The following is a 22,147-nucleotide window of genomic DNA, read 5'->3' as shown; positions in this document are numbered from 1 at the left end:
CACCTGACCTCTAGGAGAACACTCTAGAAGTGTGTGTGTGTGTGTGTGTGTGTGTGTGTGTGTGTGTGTGTGTGTGTGTGTGTGTGTGTGTGTGTGTGTGTGTGTGTGTGTGTGTGTGTGTGTGTGTGTGTGTAGGTGTATATTTATGTGTATGCATCTGTACACCCACACATAGACGCAAACGAGTGTTTGCGTCTATGTGTGTGTGTGTGTGTGTGTGTGTGTGTGTGTGTGTGTGTGTGTGTGTGTGTGTGTGTGTGTGTGTGTGTGTGATGAGACAAGACCAAGGCTTAAGCTATCCCCTGGCATAATTCAGTGCTTAAATGTATTAATATTTTTTTAAAGGGTGTTCATTATGCATTACATAGAGTTGAAAATGGTGTAACGATGCAATGTCTTTCTTTATAATGTACCTTAATTAACAATAATCAATATCATGGAATGCTACCATTACAGGCTAATCATAATTAAAAAGAGTTTACTATCAGAAGGAAAAAGGAGTTGAACCAACAAAGGTCATTTCATGTTTAACTGAGACAGTGGTTGGTTATTATGTGGGTGGCACTTCCCTACCCGATCCAATCACTTCCTTTGCCCAAGGGAGCGAAAACACATAACCTAATCATGCACTTGAGACCAGAAATATCATAAATAGTAATATATATAAATATACATAAAACATGAACTGATTTTATCAACACAGCCCTGCGAGGCACCAGGCCATTTCGTGCGTGTATAATTTGAATGCGCTCCTGCAAGTACATCTGGTTTACGATAACAATGCTTAGGGTATATATAGAGCGTGGTAAAGGTGGTCAGGGGTGAGATCAGCTAATGTCCAATGTGAATGATAGTATCCAAAGAAAAAAATCAATGTGAAGAAAAAGGCTTTACCCAGCTCCTGAGAGAGCATCCATTAGCTCTGATGGAGCCTGGAAGCAGAGATAAAGTATTTTGAATGGAGTAATGCAGTAAAGGCATTTATACACTCACCATGTGGCATTCATTATAAAAAATTAGAGATAAATCAAACTAGAGCGGACCTCTCTATGGCTGGTTAAGCTGGAGCCATCCGCAGAAGGGAGAACTCGGGAGGATGCCCTTCGTAGACGGTTTTTGCTTTCATAGCACCACTGGAATGCTTCCTTTAATGGGGGGATGACCCAGACCGTCCTGATATCTGCCTCATATTTCCTTTAACTACTACTACTACTACTACTACTACTGGTTTGTTTTCTGTTGCCATTGTAGTGATTTATTAAAAAAAAAAAAAAAGCCTACAGAATAATGAAAGAGGTTTTCCTGTTTCAATATTTTATCCAACTATAAAACTATTGCATGAATCAGCACAAAATATTTTGGGGATAAAGAAGTCGGATCACATGTACACTCAAAGATGGCAACTGTTAACTATTTAAAAAACAGGCCCTGCTTTACTACCTGGGGTCAGCTGGATTTGCCACTACTTTATCCATGCTATTGTGACTTCACACACACCTCAGGAGATTACTGATGGACTGTGTGAACTGGTAGGTTGGAGTTCATCTGTCGATTATGCGTCTGAGTGGACATTTCCCCTTTTGATTTCACAAAGGGCTGATCAACATGACATCTGGTAGTGAAATGGAGCCCCGTTTACATTTTTGGGAGTTGTGCTCTGCGAGGGCTGGAACAAATTCCAAGCAACTGACCCTAACCTTTTCTTTCATTTGTATTATTCACAAATCTTTTCAACTTTAATTTAAAAGAATGCAATAAAGAAATATTGACAAGGCCACAGTGACTTGAAATGAGGATAAATAGTATGCATCAGTAAGAAGACGCAACAATTTCCACATCAATGTATTTATAGTTTAAAGTAAACCTTAATACAATAAAACACGTAAACCGAACAGAATGACAATCACAACAACTCAATTGTTCTACTTTTTTCACAATAAGAGAGCAAACCAAGACAAAATGACCATCACTCCTGGGAGGTAGAAGACAACAGAAAGCTTTCACAGATACAAACTTGGGTGTTTCCATCCCTTTACCCTTTTACCAGTACGGTTGCGTTTGCTGTGCGCTTGTCTTTGTGCGTTAGTCACACCGGGTAGACCAATTCTTCGTTGCAAGTGTAGTACAGGTGACACCATTGATTGATTACCGTCTGACTGATTGGGGCGATTTCAACTTAACTCATGATTAACTCACAAGCGGGGGGGATCAAGTCAGGATAAGTGCAACACAGAAAAAAGACCCAAAAGCTTTTTCTGAAGATGACCTTGCTGATTCCCTTCCCATATACTTGGAAGCCGACAAGCGAAGGTTGGATTGACATCAATCAATTCTAAGACGATATGACAATAAAGCGGAATGTTTCGAGTACTGATTGGTCGGTTGGGGGAAGGGGGGGGGGGTACGAGGGACAACTTTGATATGTACCACACACACACACACACAAACACACCACACTGAGACAGATGAAGAGCTTTAGTCCTCCAGCGAGCGGAAGGCGTTCTGCATTTCGTCCAGTAGCTGGGCGTAGTCTGCTTTGATCTTAGCCTCACCGTCCTTCACCGGGTCCTGCGTTCAGAAATAAAATGAACATTTTAGTCATTGTGTAGATGCTTTTATCCAGAGTGACTTACAGATAGTTCAGATCAATGGCTTTCAAAGAGCAGCTCAGAGTTGGAGTACTCAAGAAGACCTTCAGAGATAGGAGTAGACGTTCAGAATCGAACCCAGTACCTTTCAGCCAGGAGACACACTCATAGCCACTTGATATTGATCAAATTGATCAACCATAAAGGCATCAACTAAATTCCCAACAATATTTATAGTCCTGGTCCAGGACGGGAGGAGACACAACACAGAGACCTTGAACTTCATGGTGCTGATCTTGTACAGGATCTCTCCCATGCTCTCCCGGATCATGGTCCAGGTGATCCTGTGGTCGCTCTGCGCCGTGGTCTCCACCGCGTGTCGCGCCAGGTCGTAGAACGCAATCATGTTGGACAGGATGCCTACCGTCTTGTAGAACGGACAGAACCTGAGCCCCAAGCAAGAGAGGAGAGCGTTGGGGTTCTTAATAGACCGAAATGTATTTGAGATTTTTACTGTTCATCATTAGGTGAACAGCCACTTACACACATACAGATTAAATATATTTAATAAATATTTAAATCGAAATAAACAGCACTATAAAGCTACGAAAGTTTGCAAAACCCTCAACCATGGTTGCTGCTATTTTACCATGACTGATGCATACCTAACGTGCAATACTTCTTTATCCACTTGTCACTTTTACGCAAAAATCCTTATTTAAATGCATGTGCACAGTGTTATATTTATCTTATCTTTGTAGGACTAGTGCCGTTATTACTACAAGTGCTCTAACTGCTGGGTGGACCCATTTTCTTATCAAAACATTAGAGTCGACGATCAGCAGGTGATTCTACTGAGATTTAGGTTCAACCAGACTGACTGTCTCCTCTACTGCTGCAACGGAGGTCAAGGTGGGCCTACACTGGGAACGACCCCCTGAAGTTTAATAAAACAACCAGAGAGGTGTAAGGTCAACAGGTTAGTGTTAACCGTCATAGATCAGCAAGGACAGCTGTTAGAGTCACAAGGTGCAACAATAGGACTACGCATTGGATCAATATTTCGAGCACTGCACAATGACTTTAAGCGAACAGCAAAGTAGACCCAAGATGTTTATCCACATAATAATGCAGATCTTAATTGTTCTGTTTTGCCTGTCACCAGCTATGTAAAGTGAATTTTTCCCTGTCAATAGGTGTGTGGGAGATGCAGAGCCAGGCGTTTTACCTGTCATAAGGTGTGTATCCATTCTGCTGTAGGAAGTCATCTTTGATGAGTTTCGCCACTTCTAAAGTGATTTTGTCGCTTTCCGCAAGAGACGCCTAAACAAACACAAAAATGTATCGAGTCAATGATCTTTCTATTAAGTAATCAAAGAAAGTAGTGGCATTCCATTCGATTGCAACAACATCACACAATCGATACTCCATGAAACATCTGGTCCAAAACTCTTGTTGCACCATCGTGTCCGAGAAGGACCCATGGCGTGGGAGGGCCGTTACCTTGCCGACCAGCTGTACGATCTCGGCCAGGTCCTCCTCCTCCTGCAGGATCTCCTTGGCCTTGGTGCGCAGCGGCACGAACTCGGGGAAGTGCTTGTCGTAGTGGTCGTCCAGCGCGCGCGTGTACTTGCTGTAGCTGATCAGCCAGTTGACCGAGGGGAAGTGCTTCCTCTGGGCCAGCTTCTTGTCCAGACCCCAGAACACCTGGCAGCGGCCGGGGACGAGGAGGACCACACGGAAAGTAACGTCAGCCATGACTTCACCTCATTGGCAATGATCATAATCATCATAGTCATTGAAATCATTCCATAACCAGCCAAAAAATGTATTGTATTGTAGTTTTATCCTGTTTTTCTACTGCTGCTGGGCTGTTGCAACATACAAATTTCTTGAACGGGGGATAAATAAAGTTGTATCTAATCTAATCCTAAGAACACCTGGGAATGGTGAAGGAAGGGAGCCACAATGTAAGGCTATGTCCATTTGTATGTAACAATACCATGGCACCTTCAATCTATGTTAAAAAAAATGAAATTAGTAACTCACAACGCACCTGTACAATACCCAAGGTTGCCGAGGTAACGGGATCTGAGAAGTCACCACCGGGGGGCGATACACTGCAAGAAAAGTAAAAGAGCGGAGGAAATTCTCACAACTTTATAATGTATTAAGTTGTCGGATGTAATACATTCCATCCATAAATTGCATGCAATATACAACGCATTGCGTCCATTGATTTCATCGCCCTATCCATTAAAACCACCGGGCTGTTCCAGGGTACAGACGAGTAGAAACCAAACACCAAGATGGTGGAATGTCGCAGAAACGTAAACCTGTACAGAACTCACGCCCCGACGATGCTGACACTGCCCTCCCTCTCCGGGTTCCCCAGGCACTTGACTCGCCCCGCCCGCTCGTAGAAGGAGGCCAGCCGCGCGCCCAGGTAGGCCGGGTAACCACTGTCTGTTCACCATAGCACAAAAGAATATATGGAATATATACAATATTATAACAGACCACATCCACACTGATATAAGAACAGTCCATTAATATCTTCTAGGAACCTCTCAACACGTCAGCTCCACTCACCGGCGGGCATCTCAGCCAGTCTACCGGAGATCTCTCTCAGGGCCTCGGCCCAGCGGGAGGTGGAGTCGGCCATCATGCTGACGTTGTAGCCCATGTCCCTGAAGTACTCAGACAGGGTGATGCCTGCAGACGCAACACAGGAACCCAGTCAACCCACTGGCCTACTGACCCAAATATGGGTATGGGTCACCACTGTAGCATTTTAACACAGACTTATCCAAAGCAAGTTAGTGCGACTCATTTAGGAGCATGTAGGGGATGGGTGGCAGGTGGGCAGGTAGGCTGTGGACACTAGCTTTGAAACGGGAACCTCTGGCTGGAAGAGGAACGCTCTCCCTAGTCCTCTCCTCTCTTTCTTATCTTTCTTACCTTATCTTATCTTATTACGGTGCATATGTATATGTATATAGAGTATCTTTATTTTTTATTTTTTTATTTACTCTCATCTTTTTCAGTACTTATTATTCAATACTTGCATTATTGTTTGTTTGTTAAGATCGTGCGCAACGAATACCAAGACAAATTCCTAATATGTGTAAATGTATTTGGCAATAAACCTTTTCTGATTCCGATTCTGAGTAGTGGTAGAGTGTGAATGAATGCAGTTAACAGGTGGACAGTACATGTAACAGGTGAACACTACATGTAACGGGTTACTCACTAACGGAGCCCGTTAGTGCTGTAGTTTGTATAAAAGTATACTATATGCAACATTATGTGCATTGAATGGAATTGTGGGAAAGATTTACTTTTGATGAAAGTAATGCAAATAGTCACTTGTCCTAAGGGAATCCTACTGATAGGGGGTTCCATTAAAAATGTGCAGCGCCTCTACCTGTGCAGGAATGCAGATATTATTCAAAATGGTTGATTGTAACCATTACAATGGCACTAAATGTGCATATGCATAAAAAAAAAAAAAAAAAAGGTATATGGACTATCTGTCTATTGAGAAGAAGAAAAAGTAGAACCATAGTTTCAATAGTGTAAAGAGGAGACTCTTCAGGAGGGCGTGTCCGTTACCTGTGTAGATAGAAGCCTCTCTGGCAGCTACGGGCATGTTGGATGTGTTGGCGACCAGGGCCGTTCTCTTCATGATGCTCTCCACCTTGCCGTCGACCTCCATGGTGAGCTATTGCCAGGCAACACAAACATTAGTGATAAGACATGAGGATTAACGGGGGATATACTGCCCATGGGTCATGTGCCATTTGATCCTACCACATCGTTTTAGGTAAACACTGAGGTATGTAAAACATCTCCACTTTATCATTTCGACTCCTGCTAGGTTCTGGCGCACAGCTTGATAATGTCCCACAACAGTGTCAGTCCTGCCTGTGCCTCTGGTTGGTTAACTGTTAGTCCCCCCTGCGGCAATCAGTAAATAGACCCTTTTTCAACAGATGAACCGGTTTAGATGATATGGAAAAAGCAAACAATACATTTGCCATGTCAATATTTGTGAACTGCAAACCAATTTAACATGTGAATATATCTCCACAAATGCATGCCATTGTGTCATGCAACTATGAAACCTGTGACACATATCAGCTTTGGTGTCGTTTGGCAATCTTATCCTGTGGATACAAACGTATTCCCTTAGTAGCCGTCTTGGTTCCATTTTTGTGCGGAAACCGGATGCCGAATCAGAACCAAGATGGCAGCCCATAGCAACCCAGAAGATTTGGGCTCAGATCCACAGTTCTTCGACCCACCTCAGGGAAGTCTCGTAGTACTTCTGACATCTCATTCCCTCGCTCTCCACAGCCCACGTAGATGATGACCTCACTGTTGGAGTACTTGGACAGGGACTGGGAGATGACCGTCTTGCCGCAGCCGAAAGCTCCGGGGATAGCTGTGGTCCCGCCCTGCACACACCTGGAGCAGGAGGGTGAGACGAGCGTACATGAATGAGTCATCAGTAGAGGTCCGCTAAGGTCAATAAAAGGCTACACAGTTTGAAAGATCTTAAAAGAGACTTTTACATTTTTGTGATATTTAAAAATGTTAATCATGCATCAAATCAGTGCATCGTTATTTAGCAATACAGTACATTATTTGATTAATTCTTTCAGATATGTGTCTAAAGGCCAACCATATTCAATCCAAGTTTTTGTCACAGGGAAACACTTCCCCTCCTTCCCATCAAGTAATTCCTACTGTCAGTCTGCTAAAGTGAATGGGATGCACAGACTCAGGAAAATACTAATTTTAAACATGAGCAGTTCTACTAAAACCAACTGTGAAACTGAACAGAATGCATTCTAGACGTTGTGAAGCTCAATTAACCATCTGTAGACAGTATTATTTGGAATTAAGCCAAATAAAATTGTTTTTATACCTACGTTTCTATATTGATATCCACGAAATATAACGACTCACGGAAACAGAGCATCCAGCACCCTCTGACCGGTGAGCAGCGGGTGATTGGCTGGCAGCTTCTCTGTCACCGGGCGGACTTGGCGCACAGGCCACACCTGCATCATGCTGAACTTATCCTTCACGCCTTCAAACTCCAGCTCAAGAACGATATCCTAATGAAACAAGACAGAACCAAAAATCAACCGGCTTGTTGAGATCCTTGTCAACTGCAAAGAGTCAGAAAAAGTGTATTCATAAAGCTGTATTATTTTTATTTGTATATTAGTTAATCACAATGCTAGTCTAAAAGGGTTTTATAAGCTTCTTACATTAGATATTGCCAAATTCTACGGCCAAGGGGACTCTTATTTTGAAAGAAATTACTCACAGTGACATCGTAATTTCCTGCTGGTGCGACCCACGTTACGGTCCCCCGGTTGCGTGGCGGGAGCATCAGCTTGTGTTTGATGAGAGAGTTCTCATACACCGTCCCATAGATGTCCCCACCTGTAATGTGGCTGCCAGCCTAGAGAGAGAGAAAGACATAGGCAGAGATAGAGCAATCAAAGTTAAAGACGAACATGAATGTTGCAACAACAACATACAAGGAAACCAATTATCCTTATAAACGACAGGTCATAATAAATGGTTTATTGTGGCCATCCCACGACCCATTTGGTTCTCTGCGGAGACCACCTTATTGGTCGCATCCCACGGTTTAAAGACCACTAGTGAGTTAGATGATTGTGAAGGTGCGAGGCGCGTCTCTCTCTTACTCTCATGCTCTGACCGGGGGTAAACTCCCACTTGATGTCTCTGTTCAGGGCTCCGATGTTGACCCCTCTGGGGATATAGATGCTCTGGGTGAGGTCGTTGATGTCCTTCAGCGGCCGCTGGATGCCGTCGAAGATGGAGCCCATGATGCCGGGGCCCAGCTCCACCGAGAGGGGCTTCCCCGTGCGCAGGACAGGGTCTCCCACGGATACACCCGCTGTGGCACCAGGTTCAGGAGGGACAACAAGAGACCACAACTAGACAATGACCCCCACCTAGACACAGGATCACAACCAGACACTGACCAACACTTACACACAGAATAACATCTAGACCACGACCCACACCAAGACACAGAATCACACATGACCAAGACCCATACCTAGACACGGATTCACATCTAGACAAGTCCCATATCTAGAAAGACACGCACCTAGATGCAGAATCACATCTAGACCAAGACCCATACCTAGAAAGACACACATCTAGATGCAGAATCACATCTAGACTAAGACCCAGGATCACAACTAAACAATGACCCAAACCTGGACACCGATCCACACCTAGACAGATTCACAATGAGACACCAAAATAAATTGCGGGATACAAGTCTCTTCGTAGACCTGGATAGTGGCCATGTCCCCCTCCAAGCGGATGATCTCTCCCACCAGCTCACTGTGGCCAACACGCACCAGCTCGTACATAGCCGCTCCCGCCATTGAAGTGGCCGTCACCACTGTTCAGGGTAACAGCAATGGATGTAGAGAGACAAAAAGAAAACATCAAGTACCTTTCACAGGTAAATAACTTATATATTTATTCATTAATCTGTTTGAAATGGTTATCATTGGGTTTTAGATTCATGATTAAGACGACTGGTGTTATTGCCATGGATAAATAACACACGCACACACACGCACACGCACACACACACACACACACAGTGACATTTTCCACACCTGGACCGGAAACGCCGTGTACATATCCAAACAGGCTTTCCCTCTCCTCATCCTTGATCATGGGGAGATTAGCCGATTCCATCCTGACCCAAACTTTTCACTGTCAGATGATAAGAACATGCATTGTAAAGAGACACAGAAACATAAAATGATAAGCAACAACACAAAGTCAAACGCAACACAAGCGACGGTGGCCTGTACTGGCCAATAAGATGACAGAACGTAATTTCCAAAGGATGACATTGTCCTCAACGACATAATCGAGAAGCCAAGCGTCAACTAATGAGGTTCTTGAGTTTTCTTCCCCAATTTTTGTTTTTTTCATCTGTCAAACTAAAAGTCCCAATTTACAAGTATATGTAAGATCTTTAGATAACTAAGATAAGCCAACAAAGCCGTTTTCGAGCTCTGGGCTACTATAGAAAAATGACATGTTAACAAAAGGGAAAGTTACGGACTGGACAGTATTTTTTATTTGTACAATATCGCGGTTATAGGATGTGATTATTGATAACATTAATACAATCATTATCGATCAGCATTGAGTACAGACATGTACTCAAAGCTACAAGCAATTGCATAATACATACTACAACTTTAATGTGCCTACGTAGTACAACTTTAATGTGCCTACGTCTTACAACTTTAATGTGCCTACGTAGTACAATTACAACCAGCCAATCCAACGACCGACGAGCACTACCCTACGGTCAACCTGTACAGTAGCCGAGCAAGCTACTGTACAGGTTATTCTACCACTGCAAGAACATTACCTTGTCATTTGAGATGAAAGGCACACAAACTATCTTTCGCTAACTGTAGTGATTTATATATTAGCTTCCCTCGTTGGTTATAATGAACGTGGTTGTATTTAAGTCGCAAAGCTGATTTGAGCGTATAACGTTTGGTCATGTGACCAGCTAGCCACTCACTCCAAACTAGATAGCTTCGAGATATCGATTACTAATTTAGATGACGTAAAGAATAAACGGCAAACTTCGACAAAGTGTAAGGCATTTAACGAAAAAGCAAAATAAGAATTACAGCGATTGGATAAACATACCTTGTGTTGATATGAATGGTCCAGGGTGCTTCCATCCACCGTACAGAAGAGGGATCAGGAAGGGGGAGGAGCTTCACAATAAGAGCTAAACTGTCAGCCATAGAGCTGCGGTGAGTAGAATGTGACTGGAGTCCGGAACAGAATTTGGGAGGAGCATCACAATAACAGAACATATAGAATGGGACTCAGGCACGTCGACTCTTTAATTTTCTTTATTTGAAGATGCAGGTTATAATCAACAACTTTTTGATTATGTATAATAGTATGAATACATTGAATTTAATTTATTATTTAAATGTAGATAATTAATTGTTTTGAATTTTTTCAAAATAAGAGTTAAGTGAGCTGACCATTTTTACATTATTCACGCCTATTTGAAATTGCAGTGTACAATTAAATACCTTTTATTGATTGATTATGCATTCAATTGTTCATCTTTTGTCACACTCTTTTGAGACACTCTAACATCAGATTGGCATATCCTCCCACCTAGATAATATCCTATGAAATTGTAAAGACAGGATAGATACAATAAGGAACAAACATAAATGATAGTTCATGTATTTACACACTTCGGTCATAACACAAATTTTTGACATGACACATTTACATTAATTGTAATAATCTATGCATATCTTTGCTAAACCTTATTTTGATTGTTTTATCTTAAAATTTAAGTATGGGAAAATGCATTCTTTCATTCTTTTATTAACTATTTTGAGGCAGTTTCAGACTATTTTAAACATTTTCTTACAAGTCACCCCTTCATAAGAAACACTAGAATCACAGGGTCCAACGTTTGAAACGTATAAAATGAGCCAGAAAATGTATGGACTAACTCCAAACCGGAGGACCACCTGTAGTCCATACACTGCTGAGGAATGGTTTACCGGAACACGTGTGAGGATTCAATCAAGCAACCCTTCAGTTCCCCAACAACCTGAAAATTCTACCAGAATTATACCTTTGGCGAATGGAAAGAGCTAGGTCCTAACCATTGTTTTATAGGATTTATAACAGCATTCATATCTCCATATAAAATCTAATGGTAGACAGAACAAACTATTCAGACATGACCTGAAACTAGCTCCCATTTATTGTTGCTAACCACACAAAAGATACATTTTTGTGTAAAAACTTAAACTTTTCAACATGGCTTTTAAGTTAACTGACTTAAATAAATAACGAGCAAATAAATAAATAATGATGTACCTATCACATTTTGGAAGAACATACAAGTTTAAGAATAATTCCACTAGATGGCACCAGATGCACCCTGTTTGTTGCCGGGGGCTGGGTTCTGTAGACGGGTGTTACATGCAACGAGTTTCCCCAAGAAGTTCAGCTTTAGCATTGTCAAATTGCTGGATCCGAGATTGTTAGACCCCAAGGTTCAGTTGATGGGTTAATCCGACCAATCGTTGTCCTCGAGCTCTGAGTCGTCGTCGGAGTCGCTGTACTCTACGGCGATGCGTCGTGACAGAATGGTCGCCACGTCGTTCCCAACCGGCTTGTTCTGCTGCTCTTGAAGCTCCTGAACCTGCTTCAGCTGGATTCCTGTGCAACACATAATATAATGTAATATAATACACATTGTGTAACATAATGCCTAATACAAACCTTCTTCAGATGGATTCATGTGCAACACATAATATAATGTAATAAAATCCACATTTTGTAACATAATGTCTAAAACAAGCCTTCTTCAGATGGATTCCTGTCCAACACATAATCAAATCTAGTCCAATATGTAATATAATGTCTAAATGGAACCTGCTTCAGTTGGATTCCTGTAAACTATTAAATATCAGGAATTCTGATACATAATACTGTACATCACCATAACTTGCCATTTGTTCATCCTTAAGAATGAATCATTTCAGTTTCTATTGGCCTACAGCAAATGTCCTGTAACTCTGTAGGCCTAGATCCTGTGCATCTAGGATGACATTGTATACATAACATTATAATAATATTCCCATCTGGCTCTTATAACACGCACTGTCAAAGCAAGCCATTGGTAACGCGATATCACTTCCAGGATTGACTCAGAGTTTTCTTTAACACAGCTTCCCTCCGCCTCCACTCACCCATGTGTATCGCTGAGAGCAGGTCACTCCTGGCGTCTCCCCCAGGCTTGGAGTCCGACGCCATCGAGCCTCCCTTACCGTAGCCCGCCATGTGGGGGGGAGGGGCCGGAGGGAGGGGAGGGGGCGGGGGTCCGGGAGGGGGTGGAACCACGGCCATGCGACTACCCAGGGCAGGTATGGGTGGGAGGGAGTAGCCCGGGCCAATGTGAGGGGTGGGGGGCAGAGCACCCACGGGAGAGGCGAAGGCAGTCAGGGTGGAGGGGATGGAGGGACCTGGGGGGGGGTATCTGGAGCTGGGAGGGAACTCTGCTGACCTGGCAGGTAGAGAGAGACAGGTAACTCTGTTATACAGGTAGAGATACAGGTTAGTTAAGACAGGTAGAGAGAGACAGGTTGCTCTGTTATACAGGTAGAGATACAGGTTAGTTATGACAGGTAGAGATATACACTGTTAGTTTGGACTGGTAGAGACACAGGGTTGGTTTAGATAGGTAGAGAGAGTTTAGACTGGTAGAGATACAGGGTTAGTTTAGACAGAGAGATACAGGGTTAGTCTAGACAGAGAGATACAGGGTTAGTTTGGACAGGTAGAGATACAGGTTAGTTTGGACAGGTAGAGATACAGGTTAGTTTAGACAGAGAGATAAAGGGTTAGTTTGGAGAGGTAGAGATAAATAGATAGTTTGGACAGGTAGAGACACAGGTTAGTTTAGACAGGTATAGATACAGGGTTAGTTTGGACAGGTAGAGATACAGGTTAGTTTAGACAGGTAGGGATACAGGTTAGTTTAGACCAACAACAAGAGTTCTTTAATTTTATACGTAAAACTTAACTCAACATATCTCAAAACTAAATTGAATATAAAGAAGTAATGATTTTATTCAATCATTTATATCTTGTTGCCTTTGTTATGTATTTTTTTACTGTATTACATTTTGATAAATGCAGATTATAAAATGAAATGAAACTATATTATATTGTGCGTCAAATAATAAATGATACAAAATAGAAATTCATCATTATATCTTTTTAGATCTATATTATTTTAATAACGACGATTATAGAGCCATCGCCCAAAGCCCTTCAGCCCGGCCACCGTACTTGTAGTCCACAGGTGGCAGAGGGAAGCCGTTGATTGGCTCAGCTGAGTGACTTCGTTTTTTGGAGTATCCCGGAGCCCCGCCCCCGGGGTGTGCTTCGATGCTCTGGTACTCGTGCTCTGCGGGGGGCGAGGGGTTGGCCGTCACGTAGCCATGCCCCTTGGGATGATGGCTGGCATGCGGCGGGCAGGGGGGCACTGGGAAGTCTGGGAGGTCCCGTCTGGATGGTCAGGGACAGGAAGGAACGCTACTTACTCTACTGACTCTAACTGCCTCGAGGGGAAAATAATGTTGCTTTAAGCACTTCAGAGAATGAAATATGCAGATTTGGGGAGTTCCTACAATGGTTCAGTGTTCAATAAACTAATGTTGCAGTACAGGCGAAAGAGATGCATTTTGTTAAAAAACCTAAATAAAAACAAATACATGACCAGGATAATATTTTTTAAATACATAACAGAATATGTATTCTCAGTGTAGTGGCTCGCAAAGGTATACATTACTATCTCACATTTCTAAATAAAGCAGATTTATTTTAAAAGCTTTAATCCGTTTCCTTCCTCATATTGTTTGAGTGATTTGGCTCCGTGGCGCCTAAAGAATACAGAAGACATGCCTGCCGTCTGGGGACAGACACCGCTCCAACGAGCCCCCCCGCCGGAGGCTCTGGGCGCGGCGGGGGTCCGGGCGGAGCTCCTTGTCGAACGCCATCATGTTCCACTCCTGCCGGCGGTTCCCCGCCTTCCGCACCTTCTTGGCCTCGCGCTGCAGCGTGCTGCTGTCCACGAAGCGCTTCTGCTCCTTCACAGAGAAGACACCTGTTAGGTCCTTGTTAGAAGATATCCACCATCTGCTTGTTTGATGGTCCTCCACATCTATTTGAGCATCAAATGGGGAAGATTCCAACCTGCAGCCCTAAGTTACATGTCATTCCATCGCACTGTTATTAGCAACAAAGTCACATAAAGCTCCTCACACTGTTGTCATGTTTACAGTCAAGCTATAACAACCCATCTGCTTGACGAGTTGAGTTAAAGGAAGAGACTCACTCTGAGCCTCCTCCTCTCCTTCTTCTTCTCCTCCGTGTCCTGCAGCATCTTCTCCTTCCACAGGTCGAAGAAGTACGACGGGTCCGTGTAGAACTTCATGGCATCCACGTTGTCCTCTCTGTAGTGGGGTTCACAGAACTGCGGTTACCACATAGAGTATCCAAATAAACTCACTGCTCACTGAGATAGTTCATGTGTATGAAGGAGGGAAAGAATAAAGACAGATTCTCGGGGAGCGATGTTAATACTGCCGGGGTTAGGGGTTCAATAACCTCTGGAGCCACCCGTTGTCTTTATTAAGACATTCTCCTAATCTCTTCCGGTACATCACTACAGTTTCCGGGCCTTACCTGAAGGCGTTGAGGCCGCCAAGGGGCGGGGGCGGTTCACTGGTGGTGTACAGGTGGTCCACGGAGGTGGGTGTAGTGCTCTTGGACACCACCTGCTGGTCCTGGAGGGTGGAGCTCTTGAACGCTTTCCTCATGTTGATGTCCTGAAGAGACACTGAGGTGCACAGAGAGGAACACAATGACACACGTGACCTTCTTTGCACTCGTATTAATATTCAACGGTAAAATCTTGAATTTTGGTTGCATAAAAGTGCATATTGCAGGAGGTTTGTGTGCCATGAAGAACTATAGGTTTATGTCTGAAAACTAAATTATTTGCTACATTTTCTTAATCCCACAATAAGGTCGTTAACGTCATCAAGGAGCAGGTAACGGTGAGGGAATCTTTGGCAATGCGGTATACCGGTTGGATGGTGGACATTTTACTAAGATGTCCACAAGACAGGAATGAGCACGATTCAGACCCCTGGACTAGTCATCCTGAGCCCCTCAGGGCCAGTCTTCTCCCGGGCCCCGGACCCCCGTCTAGCCCCCTAGGGCCCCCTACCCCCAGACCCACCCTCCTCCACGCTGGAGTCCAGCTGGGTGACCTTGACAGCCAGGCGGTCGACGCGGTCCTGCAGGGAGTTGGCGCGCACATAGAAGGTGTTGGCCTCGTCGAACAGCTCTCCGAACACGTCCTCTGCATGTTTGCCTGAAACCAGAGGAAATGTCAATAAGTTAGATTGATTATGTTGAAACTCAGAGTCGGGGTCAATGTGGACAATTCACGGTTTAGTTTGTTTAAAAACTGACGAAATACATCTGATGCATACATTTATAAATGCACGTCATGTGATGTCCCAAATCTTTTCACATCAGACGGTGGATGCAGGACTGCATGTTCCTCGTGTCTGCAGGGCCACATTTAACCAAGCACTGCCGCCTTGTTGTTACCACAAGGAGTCAATCTCATCAATACAGATATTCATTTGAATGAACATGGGTCAGGGGCGTTGGGCGCCCAGTAGCTTTTATTTAGATTGCATTTTATCATGTGTGGACTCTGAGCGGGAGCAGGTTGTTGGGGAACTGAAGGGTTGCTTGATTGAATCCTCACATGTTTTCCGGTTCCTCAGCAGTGTATGGACTACAGGTGGACCTCTGTTTTGGAGTTAGTGCATAAACGTCTTTAACCATTTAATTATTTAGCGGATGGAACTCAGAATATTTTGTCTTTAGGGAGACAAACACCCACCTAGCCACTACACCACCCTGCCCTAAACGGAGTGTAATTGAGGCCAACAGTAGACTCATGGTCTGTGTCTCTGCACTCCTGACTGGCTTTATTCTCCTCTAAAGCTCTACCGAAATCCTAAGCCCCTCTAACTTCACTAAATCCTGTCTCTCTCACACTCTCCTGTCTCTCTCTCACACACACACACACACACACACACACACACACACACACACACACACACACACACACACACACACACACACACACACACACACACACACAGAGTAAACAACAGAGTTCCTGAACCAGATATGGTTTGGTTTCCCTTAATACAACTACATTATTTTGGCAGTTATAAATACGGTACGTTTCTTCATGACCAGGAAGAGTCATCTTCAATAAATGAATTTAAATCGTAATAACAAGTTGCATGTCGAAATAGCTATCAAACACACAGCAGCAACAACAAACTCCCCACAATTAATTCAACGCAAGAGATTAATCATAAAAAATAATCTTTGTTGTTTTGTTATTCGCCACAGGTACTCAAAAACGACTATCCTGCCCCACCTTTGTAACACAGACATTTTGGTAACACTGTGTGGATAATGGTTGCTATTTTCTGGTTTCTGTGCCGTAGGACTGCGGGTGCCATCAGACAACGGGACTCACTGAGGCAGCTGAGCTGGCGGATGATGGCAGACAGGGAGTTGTTGGTGACGTATTCCAGCTCCCCGCCGATGCCCTCGGGCAAGGCGCCCTGGCAGAGGTGGCGTGGCTCGATGTTTCTTTTGACCAGCGGCATGACGACCCCTCACATCTCGACCACACCCTGCCTGGCAGAGAGAGAGAGAGAGAGAGAGAGAGAGAGAGAGAGAGAGAGAGAGAGAGAGAGAGAGAGAGAGAGAGAGAGAGAGAGACAGCAGTATTGCTGATAGACATGGTGAGCTCCGTACCTGTAAGCACAAGGTTGAACACCTGCCTCCTCCTTGATGACCTGTATTCAGTGTCTCTTACTGCGGATGAATAGGCCTATGTGTCTCATGTCATGATTAAATATAACTAGTTCAACTAACTCAACAACTCGACCAGGGTCACAAGTGGCAGCTGAAGGATTGTTCCGAACATGTAATGAACATGTTCAAGTTGAAAGAGTTGTTGTTGAGAATACAGAGTCAACTGTCCATTCAGTTTATTCAACTCAATTGATAAGATTACTGTACTTGTTTTGAGAGAGAAGAGAGATACAAAATATACAGATGGCAAGAAGTGTCTGTGTGGCAGGTGTAGTCTATCCTACAACAGCTGTTGCATGAATCCGAACACACACACACACACACACACACACACACACACACACACACACACACACACACACACACACACACACACACACACACACACACACACACACACACACACACACACACACACACACACACACACACACACACGGACGCTCATCGTCTTGAGTGATCTCCTGTAGGCCTACCTTGGGTCGCGGCTGTGACGTACACCGTCACGGTAAAGTCCGTCAATGATCAGCTTTGTCTTTTCATTTCTCTCTTTTATTTAACTCCCTCATTTTAACATCCATCATTCGTCTCTAATCTCGCGTATCCCACTGTAGGTCGTGACTGATTAATAACAGCAAAGCGTATCGCAGCGAGCTACAATTGATTGATTCATTAGTGAGCGTACTTCTCTAACCTAGTAGCGAAAACTTTCCCAACTGAAAAAAAGCATACGAATTCCTGCCTTGTTTGTAGAAACCTACTAGAGAATTGAATACATTCACTCCTAAAGAGAACGCACAGCGCATAACGTTGTCCTGGCTAAAGCAGCTCTCTGGCCGAGGGATTTGGCAGACAGATTTACTCCTGTCGTCCAATCATGTCCGACACAGCAATCTTGCCAGGCTGTTTAATAAACGCAGTAGGTAAGCCACGTGTTGTTGATGCACGTCACTATTCCTGTTTTAAATCAATGATGATGATAATATTGAGTAAATGAATGCTACTATACAACGAGGTCAATTATAAATTATATATGGCATTGCCTATGTAGGCAATCTTATCATCATCAACAACATCTATTAGGCCTAAGTAAATCACTAAAGTTATATTGCTTTGTTATTGATGCATCCGTAAGCCTTTTACAAATCGAATGGAGAGCAAAGATAATCAACTATGATGATCGGTTATAGATCAATTACTAACCTATAACTAAAGCCTATCCGTTAATATCCCTGAAAAACAGTAGCCATACACACATCTCTTGCAATTATCCCTTCAGATGCTGTTTGCTGTTACATTTGTGGTATCCATAAATTAAGATTTTCTTAACCTTTCTGCATACATGTCTGAACCTGGAATTTCATATTTAGTAGATGACTTTAACTGTCTGGCATGTTTTCACTAACAGATGGCTTCATCTGGATGGATGGGGGGGGGGGGGGGGGGGGGGTTGTGTAGCCTAGATCTATAGGCTTAACCCCCTAGCTCACTATGAAACCATTTGTTATGTAAGTACATGGTTATGCTAACACTGACACCAGTTCATAAGTCAGACAGCTTTAGATTCTGGGAGTGCACTTAAACAAACCATCAGTATACCTGTTTTACATCACCAATACATTTTATTATGGTCAAGTATTGTCAAATCAGATTTTACTATTTTTGGCTCGGCAGTAGACAACATAATTGCTTTTGAAGAATCGTTGGGTTTACTCATTTAGGTCTAAAGCCCTGAATGTAGGCCCATATTCAAGGCCCACAGCACCACTTCTAACCATCATACCATGATTAGTCATTTCTTTAGAGTGTGTGTGGATGAGGCCCCCTCTCAAAGAGATAATGGGTTTGAACCACAGCACAGTGGTCTTCAGTCGGTCTGACATCCCATAATCTCTGGACAGATTAAAAGTATTAACCCCAATAGGTGCTAACTGGCCTCATTGTATCATTAACTTGTTTTCCCACGACAATGCTGTTTGGCCTATTAGATCGCTGCTCCCTCAAAACAAACAGCTGCCTACATTGTTTTGAACTTATTGTGGCTTCATCTATTTGTATTTGCAGCAAAACATTGATTAATTGTACACAGTCAATTATATGTCCCATAAAGTTATATGTTATAATAAAGCTTTATAATGATACTGTGTAGTAATGCCTCTTCTTACTTTTCTACCATTCCATAATTACCAAGGCAACTGGGCTTAAGTAAATGAGGTAATTGAGAGGAATGGTTTTGCTTTTCTTATTGGAAAGCAACAGGTTTCCAGAAACTTTCCCACCAGTTAGCCCGGTTTATGTTTTTAAAATAGTGCTTAGCTCAGCTCGTTCACGAGAAATGAAGCCAGCATGTGAATACGAAACAAAACACACAGACAGAAAAACACAAACACAAACCATACAAACACACACAAATACAAACACACACCATACAAACACACACAAATACAAGATGCAAAAACACAATGGGATGGAGGAATTGCTTGTATTCTTAAACAAATGTTGTTTTTCTTCATACATTGAAAAGGGGTATCAAACAAAAAACGGGACAATGGTTTTGTGTGTTCATGTTTATGTATGTATATCATTCTTTACAATCCCTTTAAGACGGAGACGAGGGGTGTTGATCTGTTTAATATATAGTCCTTTATATCTGCTGCTTTTCCCATGTGTTTTTAAATTTCATTAACATTCCCGCTGCATTATCGTTATTGAGCTATCATATACTAATTATCACATTGTTTGCTCGGGGGGGCCTTTGTTTCCATCCACAGCCCCTATTGAAGGGGACATACCACCACTCCCAGGTTTTCCCAGCACCAAAAAACACCAAAGCGAATCACATGGCAGCGTGAAAAATAAGCACCCCGAGCTTAAGCTATCAAAAGCCTCGCAGGGCCTCGTATCCCGCCCTCCGAGGGGGTGACTCCTCCAGGGGCTCGCCTTGTTTTCTCTCATGCATTTCAGTGGTGAACAAGTCCATGGAAAGATCATTAAATCACGGTTTTACCAGTCCACTTAATCCCCCCACCCACCCTTAAAGAAACAGAGACAGATGAGACCCACTCACCCGTGAGGAAGGGAGGGAGAGAGGGTGGCAGAGGGAGCGTGGGGGCGGGGGGGGGGGGGGGGGGGGGGGGTGAGCGGGATGGAGGGAGAGAGAGAAAGAAAGAGAGGGGCAAAGAGAGAAAGGGAGCGAGACGGGGAGAGACACGGATGAGGGGATGAGCTTAAGGGGTAGCTTGATGGATCTATTCTGACGGCCCTCTCCCAGCGTTGCTAAGGTGAGTTAGGGGGTTTCTAGTACAGGTTCCCCCCCAAGGCACCCAAGGAGGAACCATCCCAACCCCCCCTCCCCCCCTCCCCCCCTCCCAGCCAGTGGCCGGTCTCTGGAGCGCCCCGGAGCTCCAGGGACCATCTGGCGGATTAAGCAGCAGGATGGGTTTTTAGAGAGAGCATCCCATTCATCTGCTGCCTGCCAAGGTTTACATTAAGGTTGAACTCGGGTGCACTTACAATAGCAGATGAAGTAGGCTCTATCCTGCCACTAGCACCCCCCCCACCTCCTTCTCGGTCGCTCCCCTCCTCTCCCCCCACCTCCCCTTCCTTCCTCCCTCGCTCTATCCTTCCCCACCTTCTCGCCGTTTGATGATACTGATAGCAGAGTCTTGAACAGAACAGTGTTGCTCATGAGAGGCAATCTCAGTGCGATCATCTGGCTGTCCCTAGCACACAGGTTTGTGATTGGTGTATCTTTGGCTGTGCGACCCCCGGCACGAGAAGATCATCAAAAAATGCGAAAACAATAAAAAACACACAAAATCCCGAGGCATGTGCCGAGTGGGACCGGGTTCCCCTCTGCTCATCGTCACAGTGAGACAACAACAGCCGCGGGCTGACCCCCCTCCCTGTGTTACCATACAGGTGAAGTGATTCCTGGGAAAGTGTTCTCTTCGTTCCCAGCGTCGGAGGCGTGGTGGCGTCCTAAAGGGATTAGTCTTGGCCGTGCGGCGTTGGCCCGGCGGTCACGGTTCTGTCTACTTCCCGGAGCTCCCCCTGCACCCTAATGTGATTAGCCCGTACCCTGTGGTCCAAACGGTTCCTCCTCCTCCTCCTCCTCCTCCTGCTCCTGCTCCTCCTCCTCCTCCTTGCTGTTTAACTCACCATCACTGACACCTTTGTCACGCAGGAAGAACTCGGGTCAAAGGTCAGGCCACCGAGAGGCCGAGGTTCATAAGTGTGGTTTGTGACGTGTGGTTTAGTGATGGTGCAGTTGGTCTCAGGAGCTGTCCATCGATCACTGGTCGTGTGGGAGAGTCCATAGGCTCCTGATCCTGCTGATAAACAGACACATATTTTCTCATGTGTTTCTGTGTTGTGCATTACATCTGCTTTGAATCTTAACAAATACGTCCAAGAGTTCATGAACACGATCGCTTGTTTAAGAACCTTTTATTGTTGTTTGTTGACTGAGTGAATTCTGAAATTGTTCCTTGTTATTTATCTTTAGTAATAGCCTATTTATAGCAGTTGGACACATATTTATAACTAGTTGATTACACATGTATAACTGGTTGCTTACGTATTTATTACTAGTTGCTTGCGTATGAATAACTAGTTGATTATGTATTTATTGCTAGCTTAAGCACGGGGAGATAATGATGACCTCCTTGTCAGTTGTACGCAGTGCACGTCACGCTCATTTTGGACCCGTCTGTCAGGGGTCTTCCATCAGAGCATCTGGTGTAGAGAGGAGAGTGCACGTTTTATCTATCACATGCTCACGTGCACACCTCCCCCAGAGATGGACATGAATGGAGGCGCTTACCTCCTGCTAGTTTAGAATATCTGTTGGCCACACGTTCCATTGTGAAACCCACAAACTACTTAAATCGTAGAAATAAATCAGGCCTGAATTCAAATACCAGTATAATCTAACATACTCTTATTTTTATTTTAATTACATTACATTACACCAGCACTACCAC

General features: G+C 43.9%; 2 protein-coding genes across 3 annotated transcripts; both read right to left on the bottom strand.

Annotated features, from left to right (window-relative positions):
- Positions 1-1,829: 1,829 nt before the first annotated feature.
- Positions 1,830-10,466, bottom strand: LOC115547679 (V-type proton ATPase catalytic subunit A). Its single transcript, XM_030362091.1, has 15 exons — positions 10,338-10,466; positions 9,275-9,374; positions 8,923-9,051; positions 8,318-8,532; positions 7,930-8,067; positions 7,563-7,714; positions 6,896-7,058; positions 6,204-6,312; positions 5,181-5,303; positions 4,940-5,054; positions 4,645-4,708; positions 4,092-4,295; positions 3,817-3,911; positions 2,863-3,034; positions 1,830-2,568 (listed from the first exon to the last, which is right to left on the bottom strand). Exons 2-15 carry the CDS (start codon positions 9,354-9,356, stop codon positions 2,476-2,478), a joined length of 1,854 nt encoding a protein of 617 aa, XP_030217951.1. The 5' UTR covers positions 9,357-9,374; positions 10,338-10,466; the 3' UTR covers positions 1,830-2,475.
- A 1,151-nt stretch (positions 10,467-11,617) lies between these two features.
- LOC115547685 (wiskott-Aldrich syndrome protein family member 3) lies at positions 11,618-18,022 on the bottom strand. 2 transcript variants are annotated; one of them, XM_030362100.1, is made up of 9 exons: positions 17,639-18,022; positions 16,819-16,982; positions 15,487-15,621; positions 14,928-15,081; positions 14,578-14,695; positions 14,145-14,329; positions 13,530-13,748; positions 12,428-12,741; positions 11,618-11,894 (listed from the first exon to the last, which is right to left on the bottom strand). In XM_030362100.1, exons 2-9 carry the CDS (start codon positions 16,949-16,951, stop codon positions 11,743-11,745), a joined length of 1,410 nt encoding a protein of 469 aa, XP_030217960.1. In that variant the 5' UTR covers positions 16,952-16,982; positions 17,639-18,022; the 3' UTR covers positions 11,618-11,742. The 2 variants fall into 2 exon arrangements, with proteins under 2 accessions (XP_030217960.1, XP_030217961.1); XM_030362101.1 differs by having other exon boundaries at positions 14,145-14,323.
- Between the last annotated feature and the right edge of the window lie 4,125 nt (positions 18,023-22,147).

This window comes from Gadus morhua, chromosome 7 (genome assembly GCF_902167405.1).
Source record: "Gadus morhua chromosome 7, gadMor3.0, whole genome shotgun sequence".
Taxonomy (NCBI): domain Eukaryota; kingdom Metazoa; phylum Chordata; class Actinopteri; order Gadiformes; family Gadidae; genus Gadus; species Gadus morhua.
The sequence above is the reverse complement of the archived record's forward strand: the minus strand, read 5'-3'. Positions and strand labels throughout refer to the sequence as shown.

Coding starts and splice junctions, on each gene's coding strand:
- LOC115547679 (XM_030362091.1), bottom strand. CDS start 9,356: ATGGAATCGGCTAATCTCCCCATGATCAAGGATGAGGAGAGGGAAAGC. Junction 7,059..7,562: donor GTGCTGGATGCTCTGTTTCC/GTGAGTCGTTAT, acceptor CTCCTGCTCCAG/GTGTGTGCAGGGCGGGACCA. Junction 3,912..4,091: donor TCGTACAGCTGGTCGGCAAG/GTAACGGCCCTC, acceptor GTGTTTGTTTAG/GCGTCTCTTGCGGAAAGCGA.
- LOC115547685 (XM_030362100.1), bottom strand. CDS start 16,951: ATGCCGCTGGTCAAAAGAAACATCGAGCCACGCCACCTCTGCCAGGGC. Junction 14,330..14,577: donor AGGAGAGGAGGAGGCTCAGA/GTGAGTCTCTTC, acceptor TTCTCTGTGAAG/GAGCAGAAGCGCTTCGTGGA. Junction 12,742..13,529: donor CTGCCACCTGTGGACTACAA/GTACGGTGGCCG, acceptor TCTACCTGCCAG/GTCAGCAGAGTTCCCTCCCA.